Source organism: Leopardus geoffroyi, chromosome A2 (genome assembly GCF_018350155.1).
Source record: "Leopardus geoffroyi isolate Oge1 chromosome A2, O.geoffroyi_Oge1_pat1.0, whole genome shotgun sequence".
Classification (NCBI taxonomy): Eukaryota; Metazoa; Chordata; class Mammalia; order Carnivora; family Felidae; genus Leopardus; species Leopardus geoffroyi.
This window is the reverse complement of record NC_059331.1, coordinates 168,597,298-168,612,288: the sequence shown is the minus strand read 5'-3', so window position 1 is coordinate 168,612,288 and position 14,991 is coordinate 168,597,298. Positions and strand designations below refer to the sequence as shown.

The 14,991-nt window shown below is 58.0% G+C and overlaps 1 protein-coding gene across 5 annotated transcripts in view; it reads left to right on the top strand.

The window, feature by feature from the left end:
- The window catches only part of PTPRN2 (protein tyrosine phosphatase receptor type N2), an 809,741-nt gene that overhangs the window by 528,052 nt on the left and 266,698 nt on the right, over positions 1 to 14,991 (top strand). For all 5 annotated transcript variants that reach the window (XM_045496335.1, XM_045496337.1, XM_045496333.1 and 2 more), the window contains one exon: positions 13,709 to 13,773. In XM_045496335.1, coding sequence (XP_045352291.1) covers positions 13,709 to 13,773 — 65 coding nt within the window. The remainder of the gene's footprint in view (positions 1 to 13,708; positions 13,774 to 14,991) is intronic.

Sequence of the window (14,991 nt, the reverse complement as noted above, 5' to 3'; positions counted from 1 at the left end):
TAAAATAGAACAGGTTTGTTAACTTGGTTAAAAACAACCTACAGAGGGGCGCCTGGGTGGCGCAGTCGGTTGAGCGTCCGACTTCAGCCAGGTCACGATCTCGCGGTCCGTGAGTTCGAGCCCCGCGTCGGGCTCTGGGCTGATGGCTCAGAGCCTGGAGCCGGTTTCCGATTCTGTGTCTCCCTCTCTCTCTGCCCCTCCCCCGTTCATGCTCTGTCTCTCTCTGTCCCAAAAATAAATAAACATTGAAAAAATAAATAAATAAATAAAAAAAAAAAAACAACCTACAGAAATATCTTCCTTCATAGTGAAACACTGAATATATTCCCTCTAGCAGTGGAAATACGCTAAGGATGTGTGCTGTCACTGTGTTTAGTAAGTATCCTGTAGGAGGGTCCTGCCATCGTGCAGGAAGAAGAAATAGAAGTTATCATCGGGAAGGAAAAAAAACCCATAAGTATTTACAGGCGGATCTCATTATTTATTCAAAAACACAAAGGAAAATCCAGATAAATTACTACCGTGAGGCACTGAGATGGGCCCCCGTATGTGAGATCATGGGCCAAAGCTAATTGCATTTCTGTACTTAGAAAAAAGCGAAAAGCACAGTTTCAAAAAATGATCATCGTTTACCGTTAAAAAAAGAAGATGCCAGGAGTATTTATTTAAATGCACAAGACTTTCATGGAGAAAATTATAAAACCGTATTAGAAGCTGTGAAAGATGACCCACATATGCGGTGGGGTTTACAACATCACTCGCTGAGAATAACGATGTTAAGTCTCCCAAACCTTCAGATTCAATAACATTTTAACAAAAATCCCAGCAGGTTTTTAAAAATTTGTTTTGTATTTATTTGGAGAGTTGACCAGCTCAGCGTAAGCCTAAGTGCAAAGAGCCAGAGCCGCAGGCACCCAGGCAGAAGGAAACAGGGTCGGGGTCGGCCTTCCCGTGAAGGGGGTGACCCTGAAGGGCCGGGGGCGGGGGCAGGACCCGGGGCGGAGGAGGCCCAGCTTGCTGAGGAACTGACAGAAGCTGGCAGAGCTGGCATGGCAGGTCAGAGAGAGGGTGGCCTTTTCGGTAAACCGTCCTGGGAATCCCGGGCGTCCAATAGGGGCAGAAAGCTTTCCTCATACACAATCAGTCCTTGGATCTAAGACTCACATGTGAAGGCAACACTTAAAGCTTTTAAAGGAAAATATAAAATGATACCTTTATGATCTTGGGGTAGAGGAGAATTTTTAAACAAGATGCCCAAAGTGCAAATCTTAATGAAAATGATACATCGGAGCGTATTAAAATTAGGAAATGTATAAAGCCAAACCGCAACCTGAGCTAAGCTCTGAATAACCCACACAACTGACAAAGTATTCGCGTGCAGAGTGTTTGAAGAACAACGAAGCCATAAGAAAAAGACAAGTAACCCAACAGAAAAATGAGCAAGAGGTACGAACAAGAATCTCACACCCGAGGAAGCACGAGTGTGAGCGAGGCTCAGGGAGACACTGACAGGACCCAGAAGAAAGCCCCTGGAGAGCGCCGTGAGGCACCGCGTTGCAGCCACCAGACCGGCAACGGTGTGAAGTCTGGAAGCTGATGGGAGCAACAGAGACTCTCACAAGCTGACTGCCGGGGCGCGCGTGCGAATTCAGGCAACCACTGTGGGACAGGCGTGTTCCAGCGGTTCCACCGGAGAAAAGTCTGTCCGCGGGCCGGAGACACAGACAAGGATGCGCCCGGCGGCCCCAGGCGGGAGGTGGCGGGAGGGCGGGTGGAACGCCGGGGCCGCCCATCGGGTTGGATGTCTGCATGGATGCACGTGATGTAGCTGCGTGGCAGCGAGGACGCACATACCACGGTGCCTCACAGAGCCACAGAAGCTCACGGCCTCAGACACAGAGACAAGTCCTAGAGAACATACACGTCATCATCCCACCATGCTGCCCTCAACCCCAGCAAAACTAAGCAACCTACACGTGTGGAGAAGTCTACAGGAAAGGAAAGGATCCACCCGAATCCAGGGAACTCGTGTCTGACGGGGAGGAGGGGTGTGACCATGCAGCATCCGCGGGATTGTAAGGTTCCATGTCCTTTTCGGGGCATAGGTATCCCGGGCATTTGCTGTCACTGTTCTTCATACACAACACGTGCTTTATAAATGTTCATTGGTGTCTAATATTTAATTAAACATAAATATAAAACGTTGATATTTTTGAATTACAAATTAACAAAAAATGTTTCTAACCTTCAAGGGAAAGTCGTCGGGAGAAAGCTGGGGACATGTCTGCAGGATCCCGTGACGTGTTTAGTAAAACGACACATACTGTGCGTACATAAAAAATGCGTTTATTTTATCGACCAAAAGAACCCCGCTGTTTCCCTCGCCAGCAGAGTGAGGCTCTGGTTGTGTGTGTAGAAACGAGCATTGGGGGGCGCCTGGGTGGCTCAGTGGGTTAAGCATCCCACTTCAGCTCAGGTCATGATCTCACAGCTTGTGAGTTCAAGCCCCGCATCGGGCTCTGTGCTGACAGCTCAGAGCCTGGAGCCTGCTTCAGATTCTGTGTCTCCCTCTCTGCCCCTACCCCTCTCACGCTCTGTCTCGGGCTCTCTCTCTCTCTCTCTCAAAGATAAATAAATGTCAAAAAAAAAATTAAAATAAAAAAAAGGAACGAGCATTGGCGGGTTGCTTCAGCCATCTTTTCCAACTGCACACGGGTGTGTGCAAAGACTGGCCGGCGAGCAGACTCCTCGTGGGGGGTGGCCCTGCGAGCAGGTCTGTGCAGGGCACACCCACGCCGCCCTGCGGTCGGGCACCAGCCTCGGGCACAGGGATGGGGGCTCCTCCTGCCGTCACTCTTCTTGTCCCGGAACGGGCGAGTCTCCATTCCCTTCGTCCAGTGCCTCCGGAGACCAGAGCAGACAGAGGACCCATTTCCTTGCAGGACAAAGCTGATGAGACCTCCACTTCCAGGCCGGGGAAAGAACAGAGAGCGCCCACCCCCCTTCTGTTTTCCCTCTTAGAATTAGGCTTTAAATGGCTTCTCTGGTAGTAAATGATTGTCAGGAAAGCAGTCGCGTTCCGGGGTCATTTTAATTCTTCCTGACAGCTAACAAAATTAAATGTCCAAATATCGTGGCGACACGTGACTTTCAGCAGTTGCTTTTTGACTTGAGAGGACTCACATCAAAACATTTCCTTGTGTTCGCGTTGTTGTGGCACATTACCGAGACGTGCCCTGCCGCCGGTGGCTCGCCGAGGCCAGCACGAGAGCCTGCCGCCCACGGCTGTCCAGGAGGCTCTCTTCCCGCGCCAACAATCAGTTCCGTGTGGCTGCGAGGGAGACGGGAGACCCGATGCTCTGGCAGGTGCATGAGAACGCATGTGCTTTCAGACGCAGCCTTGAACCGGCGCTCAGGGAGCAGCAGGTCCCGTCAGAAGAGCGTCGTGACAACAAGGCATCCTCAGGCGTCTCTCTGGGCCACACTTTGGTTTGAAAACTAGCGTGGGGAGGGTGAGATCGTCCACCGGCAGCAGCCACAGTAGCAGTGACAAGTGCTCGTGGTCACGGTGCCCCCTCCCGCTGGGGGCTGAACTCATTTCCTCATTCCATGAAGCGAAAGTCGCCACTGATGCCCTCCCGTGTGCCTGGCACTGTCCTGGGCCCCGGGGCAATCCTACCACGCGGACCGAATCCTGCTGGGTTTGTTGGGTTTGCACCCTAGTTGGGGGGGGGGTGCAGAAAGCAGAGACAGGTGGGCAGTCCAGGCAATGGGGCTGTTTTCTACTGGGCAGCAATAAACTGACACGTGAGGGAGGGGAGCCCTGTGGATACTGGGCCCCGGGAACAGACAGCATGTGCAAAGGCCCTGAAGCAGGAGTGTACCTCCGAGGGGTGTTCAAAGAGGGAAGGAGCCACAGATGACTAGGGTCAGCTGGCGAAAGCCTTGCACCTGTGGCAGGGACCCCGTGCAGATGGGACCCCCCAGGAGGGCTCTGCAGAGAGGAATTTTGGAATGACCTGCGTCCTCACAGGACCGCGAGTCTGCCGTGCTGGCCGTCAGCCCGCCTCTAACGCTGGAGGGGCCCGCGGCGTAGTGCGAACAGCAACCCCACACCAGTTTCTAAGATTTAAGGGTCTACATCACGTTAACAAGCTGTTAAAAAAAAAATTGATCATGAGGGGCGCCTGAGTGGCTCAGTAGGTTAAGGGTCCATCACTTGATTTCGGCTCAGGTCATGAGCTCATGGGTTCGAGCCCCACGTCAGGCTCTGTGCTGACACTGTGGAGCCCACGTGGGATTCTGTCTTTCTGTCTCTCTCTGCTGCTCCCCTGCCTGTGAGTGCCCTCTCTCTCTTTCTCTCTCTCTCTCTCTCTCTCTCTCTCTCTCTCTCTCTCTCTCTCACTTAAGATAAGTAAATAAACATTAAAAAACAGTTGGGGGCACCTGCATGGCTCAGTCGGTTAGGCCTGTGACTTCGGCTCAGGTCATGATCTCACGGTCCATGAGTTCGAGCCCCGTGTTGGGCTCTGTGCTGATGGCTCGGAGCCTGGAGCCCGCTTCGGATTCTGTGTCTCCCTCTCTCTCTGCCCCTCCCGTGCTTGTGCTCTGTCTCTCTCAAAAAATAAACATTAAATTTTTTAAAATTTTATCTTCATACTTTGAAATATATATTCATAATGAAAAATTTTGTTTAAATATGCATAGAGCTATAGTTTTTATTTCTGAAAATCAGGCAAATAATAAGAGACAGCTGGACTGAATCATTGTCATGTATGTTTGGCTGTTTTCTTGATGGACTAGCAGAGTTTCGTGAGTAATAAGTTAAAGAATATAATTCCTAATTGTTGCATACTTGTGTCTTTTCTTCCCCTTATTTCAGAAAATCACTAATTATGTTGTTTACCAAGATTTTCATAAAATCTGTGCATTTAGACAGGAATGATCCAAGTATAATTGCACACAGAGTATAAAACGTAAAGGTGTTTTCATCAAAAATGTAAAATATGTATCAAACTGAAAATTAAAATGAGGTCTATATCTTCAAAAAGGTTATTTTGCTTTAAGAATACTCAAAACGGTCTATTACGGTTAGAAGACAAAATACAATAATAGATAACAAAGCGTTAAATCAAGTGTTCAAATGAAGACGAGTTTTTAATTCTGTGTTTTGCAAATTTGATGCGCTTGTAGTCACGGTTATAAAAACAAAGCCTGTGGGTTTCTGGCTTCCGTGGGCACCTGGTCGCCGGTGGAAAGAGGCAGCACGTGGTTCCTGCGTGCTCGTCTAGACTGGCTGACACAGGGGGTCGGGAACAGGGCTCGCTCGGCATCACAGCGTGTGCAACTGCTGGGATCCGGCGCTCATCCACGCAAAGTCCAGAACCACAAACGCGGTACAAGAGCGTGGCGGGGAGATGAAGCTTCTTCAGGCAGGAATCTTGCTTTCTGGCTCGGAGAGGGTTGACAAGCCACTCTGTGTCTGGGCAGCAGTGGCGTGTCACCTTCAGAGGACAGAGGCCGCGGGCGCGGGCTGCGAGCCGGGCCCCCTGGGCCAGGGGTCCCACGTGTGTCTCTGCCCCTCGTGGGGGGTTTGCAGGGCACATGGCCGCCCCGGCCCCGGGGCCGTCTGCGGGGCAGGGGAGAGACAGGGCCGGCCCAGGACTCTGGGCCCGTGCCACAGGGGGACCCACGGGTGAGGGGTGCAGTGCCACCAGCCCAGCGCCTCCCCCGCCCCAGGGCATCTTGTTTGCAAAGGACCAAGACCCCCTTCTCGAGGACGGGGCTTGCCGCAGAGCGGATGCGAGAGGCCAGCACGTTCTCTAGGTGCGATGGGCCCAGCCTCCAGCCAACCGCTCAGATCAGAGCAGCACAAAACTCTGAAGGAGCCACGGCCAGATGATAAGCCCAAAGAATTCTTTGTAGTACCAGCATCGGGACACCGCCTGCTGGCAGGGCCCCGTGACGCCCACAGGAAGTGGGCAGCCGTGGGGCCTGGGCTTGGCGTCCACCGTTGGCGCCCCTTCCACACCCCGCAGGCCTTGCACCTGTGTCTGCACCCCCCTCCACTGTCCATGGTTGGGACGTCTGCCCCCCATCACCCCAAGGCCCCCTGGCCCTTTGCTCCCACAGTGACCGTGACGAGCTTGCACGTGGCTGCTCCTTCCCTAGGTGACAGCGGCCCCCTCACCACCTGTCAGCTTTCTTGGGCTCCAGGCGCTCCAGTGATCCCACTGTGTCACAAAGCCACCTCTCTGTCTGCGTGAGCGTCTAGGTCTCTGCAGGGTTGGGTGGGTGCCTGTCCGCCCGCAAGAGGGTCCCAGCATCAGGAGCCCGAGACGCAGGCCAGGGGGATGAGCGGCTCCCCGCCCCTCCCCCCGCCGGCCCCTCCCCGTGGTCTGACGTGGTCCCCAGCCCGTCCGGCGTGGCCATCAGTCCCATGTACCTTCAGGGGGGCCACAAGGCACTAGAGCACATTAAAGGCTCTGAGGAGGCTAACGGGTGTGTTTACGTGTGTTCGGCTTTATTTAGCTCTGCGTTTCCCACACTTGTGTGAACAGAGACCCCATTTTGCCCGATACCTGTTACCATCCAGGAGAACACGGTTTGGGGCATCTGTGACTCCCCAGACCGGCGTTCAGCCGATACCCTGAGGTGGGAGAGGAGTCATGTCCACGGGCCTCATCCTCTGACTCTGGCCTCCTAGGAAAGGCTTGTGTGGAAAAAGAATGAACTGAAATTAAGCAGGAACATTTCCTTTTTGTTGTTGTTTAAATTCCAGTAATGACCCCCTGCCCTGAGAAGACTGGGCTGCAATGTTGGTTCTAGGATGGGGTCTGGGGTGCTCAGCTGGTCCCTCGCCCCAGGGCAGGGTCTGGGGGTGCTCAGCTGGTGCCCTCGCCCCACGGCGGGGTCTGGGGGTTCTCAGCTGGTGCCCTCGCCCCAGGGCGGGGACTGGGGATGCTCAGCTGGTCCCTCGCCCCAGGGCGGGGTCTGGGGGTGCTCAGCTGGTCCCTCGCCCCAGGACGGGGTCTGGGGTGCTCAGCTGGTGCCCTCGCCCCAGGGCGGGGTCTGGGGGTGCTCAGCTGGTGCCCTCGCCCCAGGGTGGGGTCTGGGGGTGCTCAGCTGGTGCCCTCGCCCCACGGCGGGGTCTGGGGTGCTCAGCTGGTCCCTCGCCCCAGGGCGGGGTCTGGGGGTGCTCAGCTGGTCCCTCGCCCCAGGGCAGGGTCTGGGGTGCTCAGCTGGTGCCCTCGCCCCAGGGCGGGGTCTGGGGGTGCTCAGCTGGTCCCTCGCCCCAGGACGGGGTCTGGGGTGCTCAGCTGGTGCCCTCGCCCCAGGGCGGGGTCTGGGGGTGCTCAGCTGGTGCCCTCGCCCCAGGGCGGGGTCTGGGGGTGCTCAGCTGGTGCCCTCGCCCCACGGCGGGGTCTGGGGTGCTCAGCTGGTCCCTCGCCCCAGGGCGGGGTCTGGGGGTGCTCAGCTGGTGCCCTCGCCCCAGGGCGGGGTCTGGGGGTGCTCAGCTGGTGCCCTCGCCCCACGGCGGTGTCTGGGGGTGCTCAGCTGGTGCCCTCGCCCCAGGGCGGGGACTGGGGGTGCTCAGCTGGTCCCTCGCCCCAGGACGGGGTCTGGGGGTGCTCAGCTGGTCCCTCGCCCCAGGACGGGGTCTGGGGTGCTCAGCTGGTGCCCTCGCCCCACAGCGGGGTCTGGGGGTGCTCAGCTGGTGCCCTCGCCCCAGGGTGGGGTCTGGGGGTGCTCAGCTGGTGCCCTCGCCCCACAGCGGGGTCTGGGGTGCTCAGCTGGTCCCTCGCCCCAGGGCGGGGTCTGGGGGTGCTCAGCTGGTCCCTCGCCCCAGGGCAGGGTCTGGGGTGCTCAGCTGGTGCCCTCGCCCCAGGGCGGGGTCTGGGGGTGCTCAGCTGGTCCCTCGCCCCAGGACGGGGTCTGGGGTGCTCAGCTGGTGCCCTCGCCCCAGGGCGGGGTCTGGGGGTGCTCAGCTGGTGCCCTCGCCCCAGGGTGGGGTCTGGGGGTGCTCAGCTGGTGCCCTCGCCCCACGGCGGGGTCTGGGGGTGCTCAGCTGGTCCCTCGCCCCAGGGCGGGGTCTGGGGGTGCTCAGCTGGTCCCTCGCCCCAGGGTGGGGTCTGGGGGTGCTCAGCTGGTGCCCTCGCCCCGGGGCGGGGTCTGGGGGTGCTCAGCTCATCCCCCCGCCCTGTAACACTTCTTCACCCCACCAAGGAAAGGAGGACGTGGGCAGGGCTGGCGGAGCCCCTGGGTGGTGCCCTGGCAGGTGCAGCTTCCTCTCAGGCCTGCCCCTCCCCTCCCCAGCACTGGCTGCAGCCCGGCAGGGTCCAAGCAGGGAGACATCCCCAAGGAAAGTGTGTGGCATCCCACCCCCAGGCGAAGGGGGAGCCAGCGGGTCCACTCTGAGGTCCCCCGATGAGCCAGAAGCTCCACTCCCTTTCACAGATGCCCCTGTGGGTGTCAGAGTGGAGGAGGTTTTCCATGGAAACGTGTGCAGGTGCAGCTCTGTGCCCCCGGCAGTGGGCTGTGCCCGCAGGGGCCACGGGCCACCCTGAAGGGGGCCAGCTTCCACCCCCCGCCTCACCCCCCTGCTCCCTCTCCGTGTTCCCTCTAACGGAGCACAGCCGTTAAATTGTCCCGTCCCGGTTTAGCTCTCGGAAGAGACTTCTGCCCGCCTTTCAGTGCAAGTGGCGGGGCCGAGGACGCACCCGCGCTGTGCTGTCACTGCATGCCTAATTACAGGGACGCTGCACCAGTTGTCCAGTGCGGGGAATTTTTCTGATAAATTAAAACACTAATTAAATAGGCTATTGCAGAATTTTGAGAACATCGTAGGCTTCCGCTTCTCCAGGTAATTTGCATATCCTTCATCTGGTGAATTTAATTTTAAAGGACTTCCTTTTTGTCTCCCTTGAAGATAAAAACGGGCTTTATGCATTGTTCTCGGCTTTATTAAAACAGCTTCTCGCAGGGTTTCCACCCCCTGGCCCTGCCGTCCAGCTCGGACCCACCAGGTCAGAGTCCACGCGAGGCCACAAAAATAGCGTGGAACTGACATCTGATGGAACGCTAGTAGGTTTGTCTTTTCTTAAAATCCTTTAGCCAGAGACCAAACAAAATGGCCACGTTGCCGTGGCGTGCCTAGAAGGTGGTCCTTCGCTTAGACAGCGATGCAGGGAGCGGTGTGGACACAGGCCAGACACTTGAGGGGGCGGCGCCGTGCGCGTGGGGTCCAGGGTGAGGCAGAGGGTGTTCGTGTCTCTGTTGCACCCGGCAGAAGGGATTTCTGGAAGGAGGTCCCCTGGCTGGGGGCACCCTCGGAGCAAATTCCCCGAAACGGCAAACGCGTGGGGCCGCGCGGAGGAGGATGTCCGAGTGGCCTGGGCATCACGGAACGTGCCGGAGATGGCTGGGATGGCTTCCGTTCCAGGGCCACTTGTGCTGAAAAGAACAGGAGAGCTGTCTGTAGGACAAAGAGCAGGTGCCGGCCAGCGGCCACGTTGTGTGGAAGGGGTGGCTGCGTGGCTCTCAGAGCGAGTGGGGCTCAGAGCGGGGGGTTCACGGACACAGTGATGCTGATGGGGAAGCTGGGCCTTAACCCAGGTCACCCAGCAGGCAGCCCGGAGGGACACTCAGGTGCATTCAGACGCTGAAGCAGAGAAGCATCAATGAACACATCAATAGCCTCGGAGACCACAGGTTGTTGGCATCTTAGAGCAATGAGCAAACAGACGTTGTCCTCAAGCTTGAGGGCAAAACCGAGGCTGGGTGAGGCAGAGGACCGTGCGCAGGACCACAGCCGGTCTTCCTGCGTGCCCGCGGCTTGCCGTCAGAAACTCCCTGCGCGGTGAGGCCAGGAGTGGCCCACAAAGGGTGGCTGGCACGGGATGGCGGTCCCTCGGCGACCGTTGGTATTTGCAGAGCACAGAGGACAGAGAATCTGGACAGCGGGGAGTCTGGGAGCGGAAGCCCGCCGCTCCTGGGGCCCAGAGCCTGGTGCCCACCCGCCCGAGCACGCCTGAGACTCCTGAGGGTCTCACGACGGGTCCTTCCCCGCAGCCGCCCCATCGGCCTGGGGTTTCCTGGCCACTGACGGGACGTGGAGTCTGGGCGGGTCAGCCCGGGGGCGTCGCTGTACAGAATTACCGACGGGCCTGGAGCTGGGGACCGGCTCGTGCCCCCAGATGCATCTGTGGAGCCCCCACCCCCAGGCCGACTGTATTTACGGACACGGGGATAGTAAGGGTCAGACGAGGTCATGAGGAGGGGGCCCTAATCCGGCGGGATTGGGGTCCACGTGAGAAGAGGAAGGGAGAGCACCTCCACCACGTGTGGGCACCTTGGGGGGCGGCGGCCTGCAGCGGGGAAGAGGGTCCTCCCCAGACACGCAGCCCGCCACCCGCTCCGCGTGGGGTGCGTGGCCCCCAGCGCTGTGGGAAGTCGATGTCCGTCCTTAAGCCGTGGGGCCGCCGTATTCCTGACAAGCCCACACCGCCCGAGACGGCCCTGCCCATGGCTCCGGGCCACACACCGTGCTCCCTCGGCTTCCCCGTTTCGGAGGAGGAGACCACGTGATACAAATCCCAGGTGGTTTAGGACTAACGGAGGTTACGGACTGCTCCGTGGTGCCTGGCAGGGGCATCCTTGCTGCTGTTGCAATTTGGGGCTTGATATGTGGATTTTGGCTTCCGTCTCACTTTGATCCGTTCAGGAGCCTGAACCAGGCCCTGCGCCCGCTACTCCCGGGCTCGGGCTGCGTGTCTCAGCGGCCGATTGGTTGGAGCTGAGTGACCTCCTCTGTAAAAGGCCAGGACGGCTTTGGGAGGCTCTGGGCCGGCGGAGCCTCACGAGCGCCGCCCGGGCCCTGAGAAGCGGACGCACCGTCCCGGCGGCCTCCGGGACATCACGGGGACCCGGGGCACACGTGGGCGCCGCATTGCGCCAGCTCTCAGAGGCCATCATTTTGTCTGGCGTGCCACTAAAAAAGCGGAGACCAGCGATTAAACCATAATGTGATGCCCCCTGGTCCCCAGATCACTTCGTGTTTATCGACGACCTGTGTCAGAACCAGCAGCCGCATCGACCTGCGAGCGCAGCCGTGGGTCGGGCTGTGACGGCACCGCTTTCCCACACACGGCCTGTGCTTCTCCATCGGTGGTGGTGACGCAGCGTTTCCCAAAGAGCCTACCAAGCAGCCAGTGCCCCTTCCAGAACTTTCTGGAGTTGGTCAGAAGGTGCCAGTGGCAAGTTGTCTGGTGGAACTGGGGAACGCAGACCCTTCCTCAGAAGGCCTGTGACGGACGGCATGCGGGCAGCAGCCGGTCCACGGGCCACGCGTGCACGCGGCACCGTGACGGGTCAGACGTGGGGGAGTCCAGGAAACAGGACGCATCAGGCTGTAAACGGGGCAAGAGTTCCTGGAAGCTGGGGTGGGGGCGGGCTGCCGTGCTCCCTGGGGCTCCTTTCCTTGTTTTCAGGGATATTGGGAGCCAGACATTCAACGCAGCTGAAGGACGTTCTACCCACTCACATTTAAAGCCGTTGAAAACAAAAGACTTTTGCTGGATCTACAATAGGGGTCCGTTACTATGACCCATGGGCCAAATCTAACCTGTCACCTGTTTTTGTATGGCCTGTGAGCTAAGAATAATTTCTGGATTTTAAATTAGTGCAATATCAAAATAATAGTATTTCGTGACACATTAAAATCATATGAAATTCAAGCTGTGAAGTCCATGAAGTTTTATCAGAACACAGTCAAAAAAACCCAAAGGACTTGGTACCCACTCAGCCCTGGATGGTTCAGTCACCGCATTTTACTGTCGTCTGCTCACTGGAGGTCATTGGTGTCGCCGTTTCCGGGCAGTGGGAAGGCTGGATAACCGAGTGTCCTGGGGGTGTGGTGAGCCCGCACACGTGGCTCTGAAACCTGTGGGGACACGGGCAGGAGTTGCTGCCGGGAAGGCCTCCCAGCACCCGGGGCTTGGGCTGCCTGGAGGGCGATCCTGCTTCCCTCGAGCTGAGGCCAGCGTGCATTTCTGGTGCAGGAAAGGGCCTGGGGCCTAGGGGACTGGTCGGCAAGCCTGCGGAAGGGTCCTAACTTTGCCCTGCAAACAGGAGGATGGCCGGCGTCCGGCCCTCTGCTTGGTGGGGGGAGATCACCTGCCGCCGGCTTTGTGGAGGAGGTTTTGTTGGGACACGACCAGGACGTCCCCTTGGGTAGGATCTCTGTGCCTTCACGCAGACCCCTGGCCCGCCCCGCCCGGCACACCTACCACCCCGCCTTCTCTAGGAGGTTTGCTGACCCTCGGACTGGGTTCTCCGCGTTATTATTGTCAGACCGGCTTTTTCATCCCCGACCCTGAAATATCGGGTACTCCTCTGTAGCAGTAAGTGCAGTCCCTTTAAAATACCCTTTTCATGTGCTTTCTCCTTCTCAGCCTATTTAAGAGCTCACTATTATTCCCCCCAAAAGTAGCTTGACATTCAGTAAAGTGTTTCCTTTGTTCGCAGAAGAACATTAAGATCGATTGCTTTGTACTCTGGCTCTTCAAGACTGCTCCCCTCCATTCGGGGCTTACGTTGGGACACCCCCTCCCCCTGCCCTCTCTCTGGCCCCGCACCGGCTGAAGGGTCTGAAAGCGTTTGCCTCTCCAGCCCAGATGGGGTTGTGTCTGCCTCGTTCTCTCAGCGCGGGGATAATTACCTGCGTGTAAAAAATAATGTTCATTTGTTCACGGGGAAAAACTTGGTACGAGACGACGAGAGGCCCCGAGGTGGGCAGACAGGCTACAGCGGGCTCCCGTTTGTAACCCTCTCCGAGATATAATCCCATTACCCGAGATTAACGTGGGTGCAGGACAGTAAGAGTTGGAAGTAACCGCTGTTTTCTCGTTCTCGTTCGGCATTAACCACAATTGCAAGACACTCTTCATTCTTAGGGTCTGCAATAAAATTGTGTTTTTCCTGGTATTCATTTCCAAAATGACATGGGCTTTACCCGAAAGAACATTGTTGCAGATTTGTAAGCCAAGGTCAATTGCTTCGTGACACGACTTCTTCCCGACAGAGTGGGGGCAGGTGGGTTTGCGGTGCGGGCGTTAGGATTGCCGGGTTTTCATTTACATCTGCTAATTGTTCCAGAGCTCACTTCCCTTGGTCTCATATGGAGGGTCATCGTCCTCTGCCCGTCCCCCTCGTTCTAAGTCAGGGGCAAACTAGGGCGCGGATGAGGGACGGGGCGGCCCCCGGCACCGCTGGAGTCAGTGCCCGTGCTCAGGCTCGCCTCCCAGTGAGACTTCTTCGTGAGCTCGGACCCTGGTCAAGGGGCTAGGGTTAGGGTGTCTCCTGATGATTGCTCAGTGAACGGCCATCAGATAGTTCTAAAATGAGACTTCACAGTACGCAGAGAATGTCTGCATTTGACACCTCGTGCAGTGTTTGCAACAGCCGTGTGAACTCCCTGTGATGACGCTCGCCCTGTGCGTCTGCTCCCGGAGGGGGGGGGGTGGGGGGCGAAGGGGCCTTGCGCCCAGCGGGACCAGCTCCAGGCTCGTTCACAGCTGGGCTGTTGAATTCGGCCGTCTGCACACAGTGACTTCGTGAAATGCTTTTCAGTAGAGGAAAATGCTCAGAGTGTCTTGAGAAGGATGAGCTCTGTAAGCTGACCCCTGTGCTTGTTAATCTTTCCTAACAGTGGACAACAAGGACAAACTGGAAAAAGCATCTGGACTGGAGATTCTTCAGGCGGGAAGCGGGTCGGTGAGTACAGGAGGGGCTGCCCTCTGAGACGCGCCTGTTGGGGTGCCGCTCCCGTCCGTGTGGGGACCCGGGGGAGGCCGGAGTTGTTACCTCCCGCTGCTTGAAGACGCTGGTCCACGGAGCCTGGTGAACGTGACGCTGTGTTCGGTGGCATTTGAAGTTGTGATTCGGTGTCCCCCTGAGAACGCAGCCACGGGGTAGGAAAACACCGAATCTTCAGAAAACACAGACTTCCTTCTTCAGAGGTTTTGTGGTGGCTACGTTTGTGGACGTGCCCCAGCCAGAGGCATTTCTTGTACCCTCCGGGGACTCGGTGGGGGGGGGGGGGGTGGCAGCCTGTGCCGTGTTACGTGGAGACACGCGTTGGGCCGGGACACCACGCACGCGGGAGCGCCTCCGCGCTGTGACCGGGTGGCCGTGCTGGCTTCAGGAAGAGGTGCTCGGCCAAGCACTCCCGCGGCAGCCACAGCTGATGGCGCCCACCTCTGGGCCCCCTGGCTGGCGCCCGCTTCCCCGTCTCGGGGCAGCTTCGTGAGTCGCACGCGGGACGACGTGGTTCCTCGCCGGGGTGGCAGCCTGCCACTCGTAAGGCAGCGTGGACCCAAACCGACCGGTGCCATTGCGTCGAAATTGTAGATTTCACGGCCCGGGCCGTTACAGATAATTAACTGCTAGGGGGCGGCTGATTTATGAGTGCTCCTCGCTAACCGCGGAGACGCCCTCCACGGAGCCACTCAAAGATTAGCCGCTCTCGTGGGGAAATCTGCCGTTCAGCAGTTGGGAGTCCTGGCTCTCGAAATGAGAATTTTAATTAGTTGCTCCTCACAAACAGGCTCCTTTCCGCGCTTGCCGAGTGGTGGGCGGGTAGGAAGGGCCTTGCAGAGAAAGCGCCCGCGCCCGTGTTCCGCTGGCGTGACGGGCAAAGTGGGGAGGAGACGGGCAGAAACTCGTCGGCGAAGGCTCCGCGGGACCGAAAGACCCCACTGTGCTTGGTCCCTTCACTCCCAGCTCGGGCCGCGAGGGTGAGCGTGTGTCAGGGAGGACGTCCCACTCGACCCCACGTGCAGGCAGTGAGGGGAGGAGACGGAGACTGAGACGTGGGGGTCCAGAAAGGGCCGAGCCCCCGGGGAAGGAGTGGGGCCGGTGGCAGAAAGGGCCAGGATGGCTTGGAGCGTCGGAGTCTCGATGGAAGCTTCCGACCGTGCTGCCGGTCTGGGA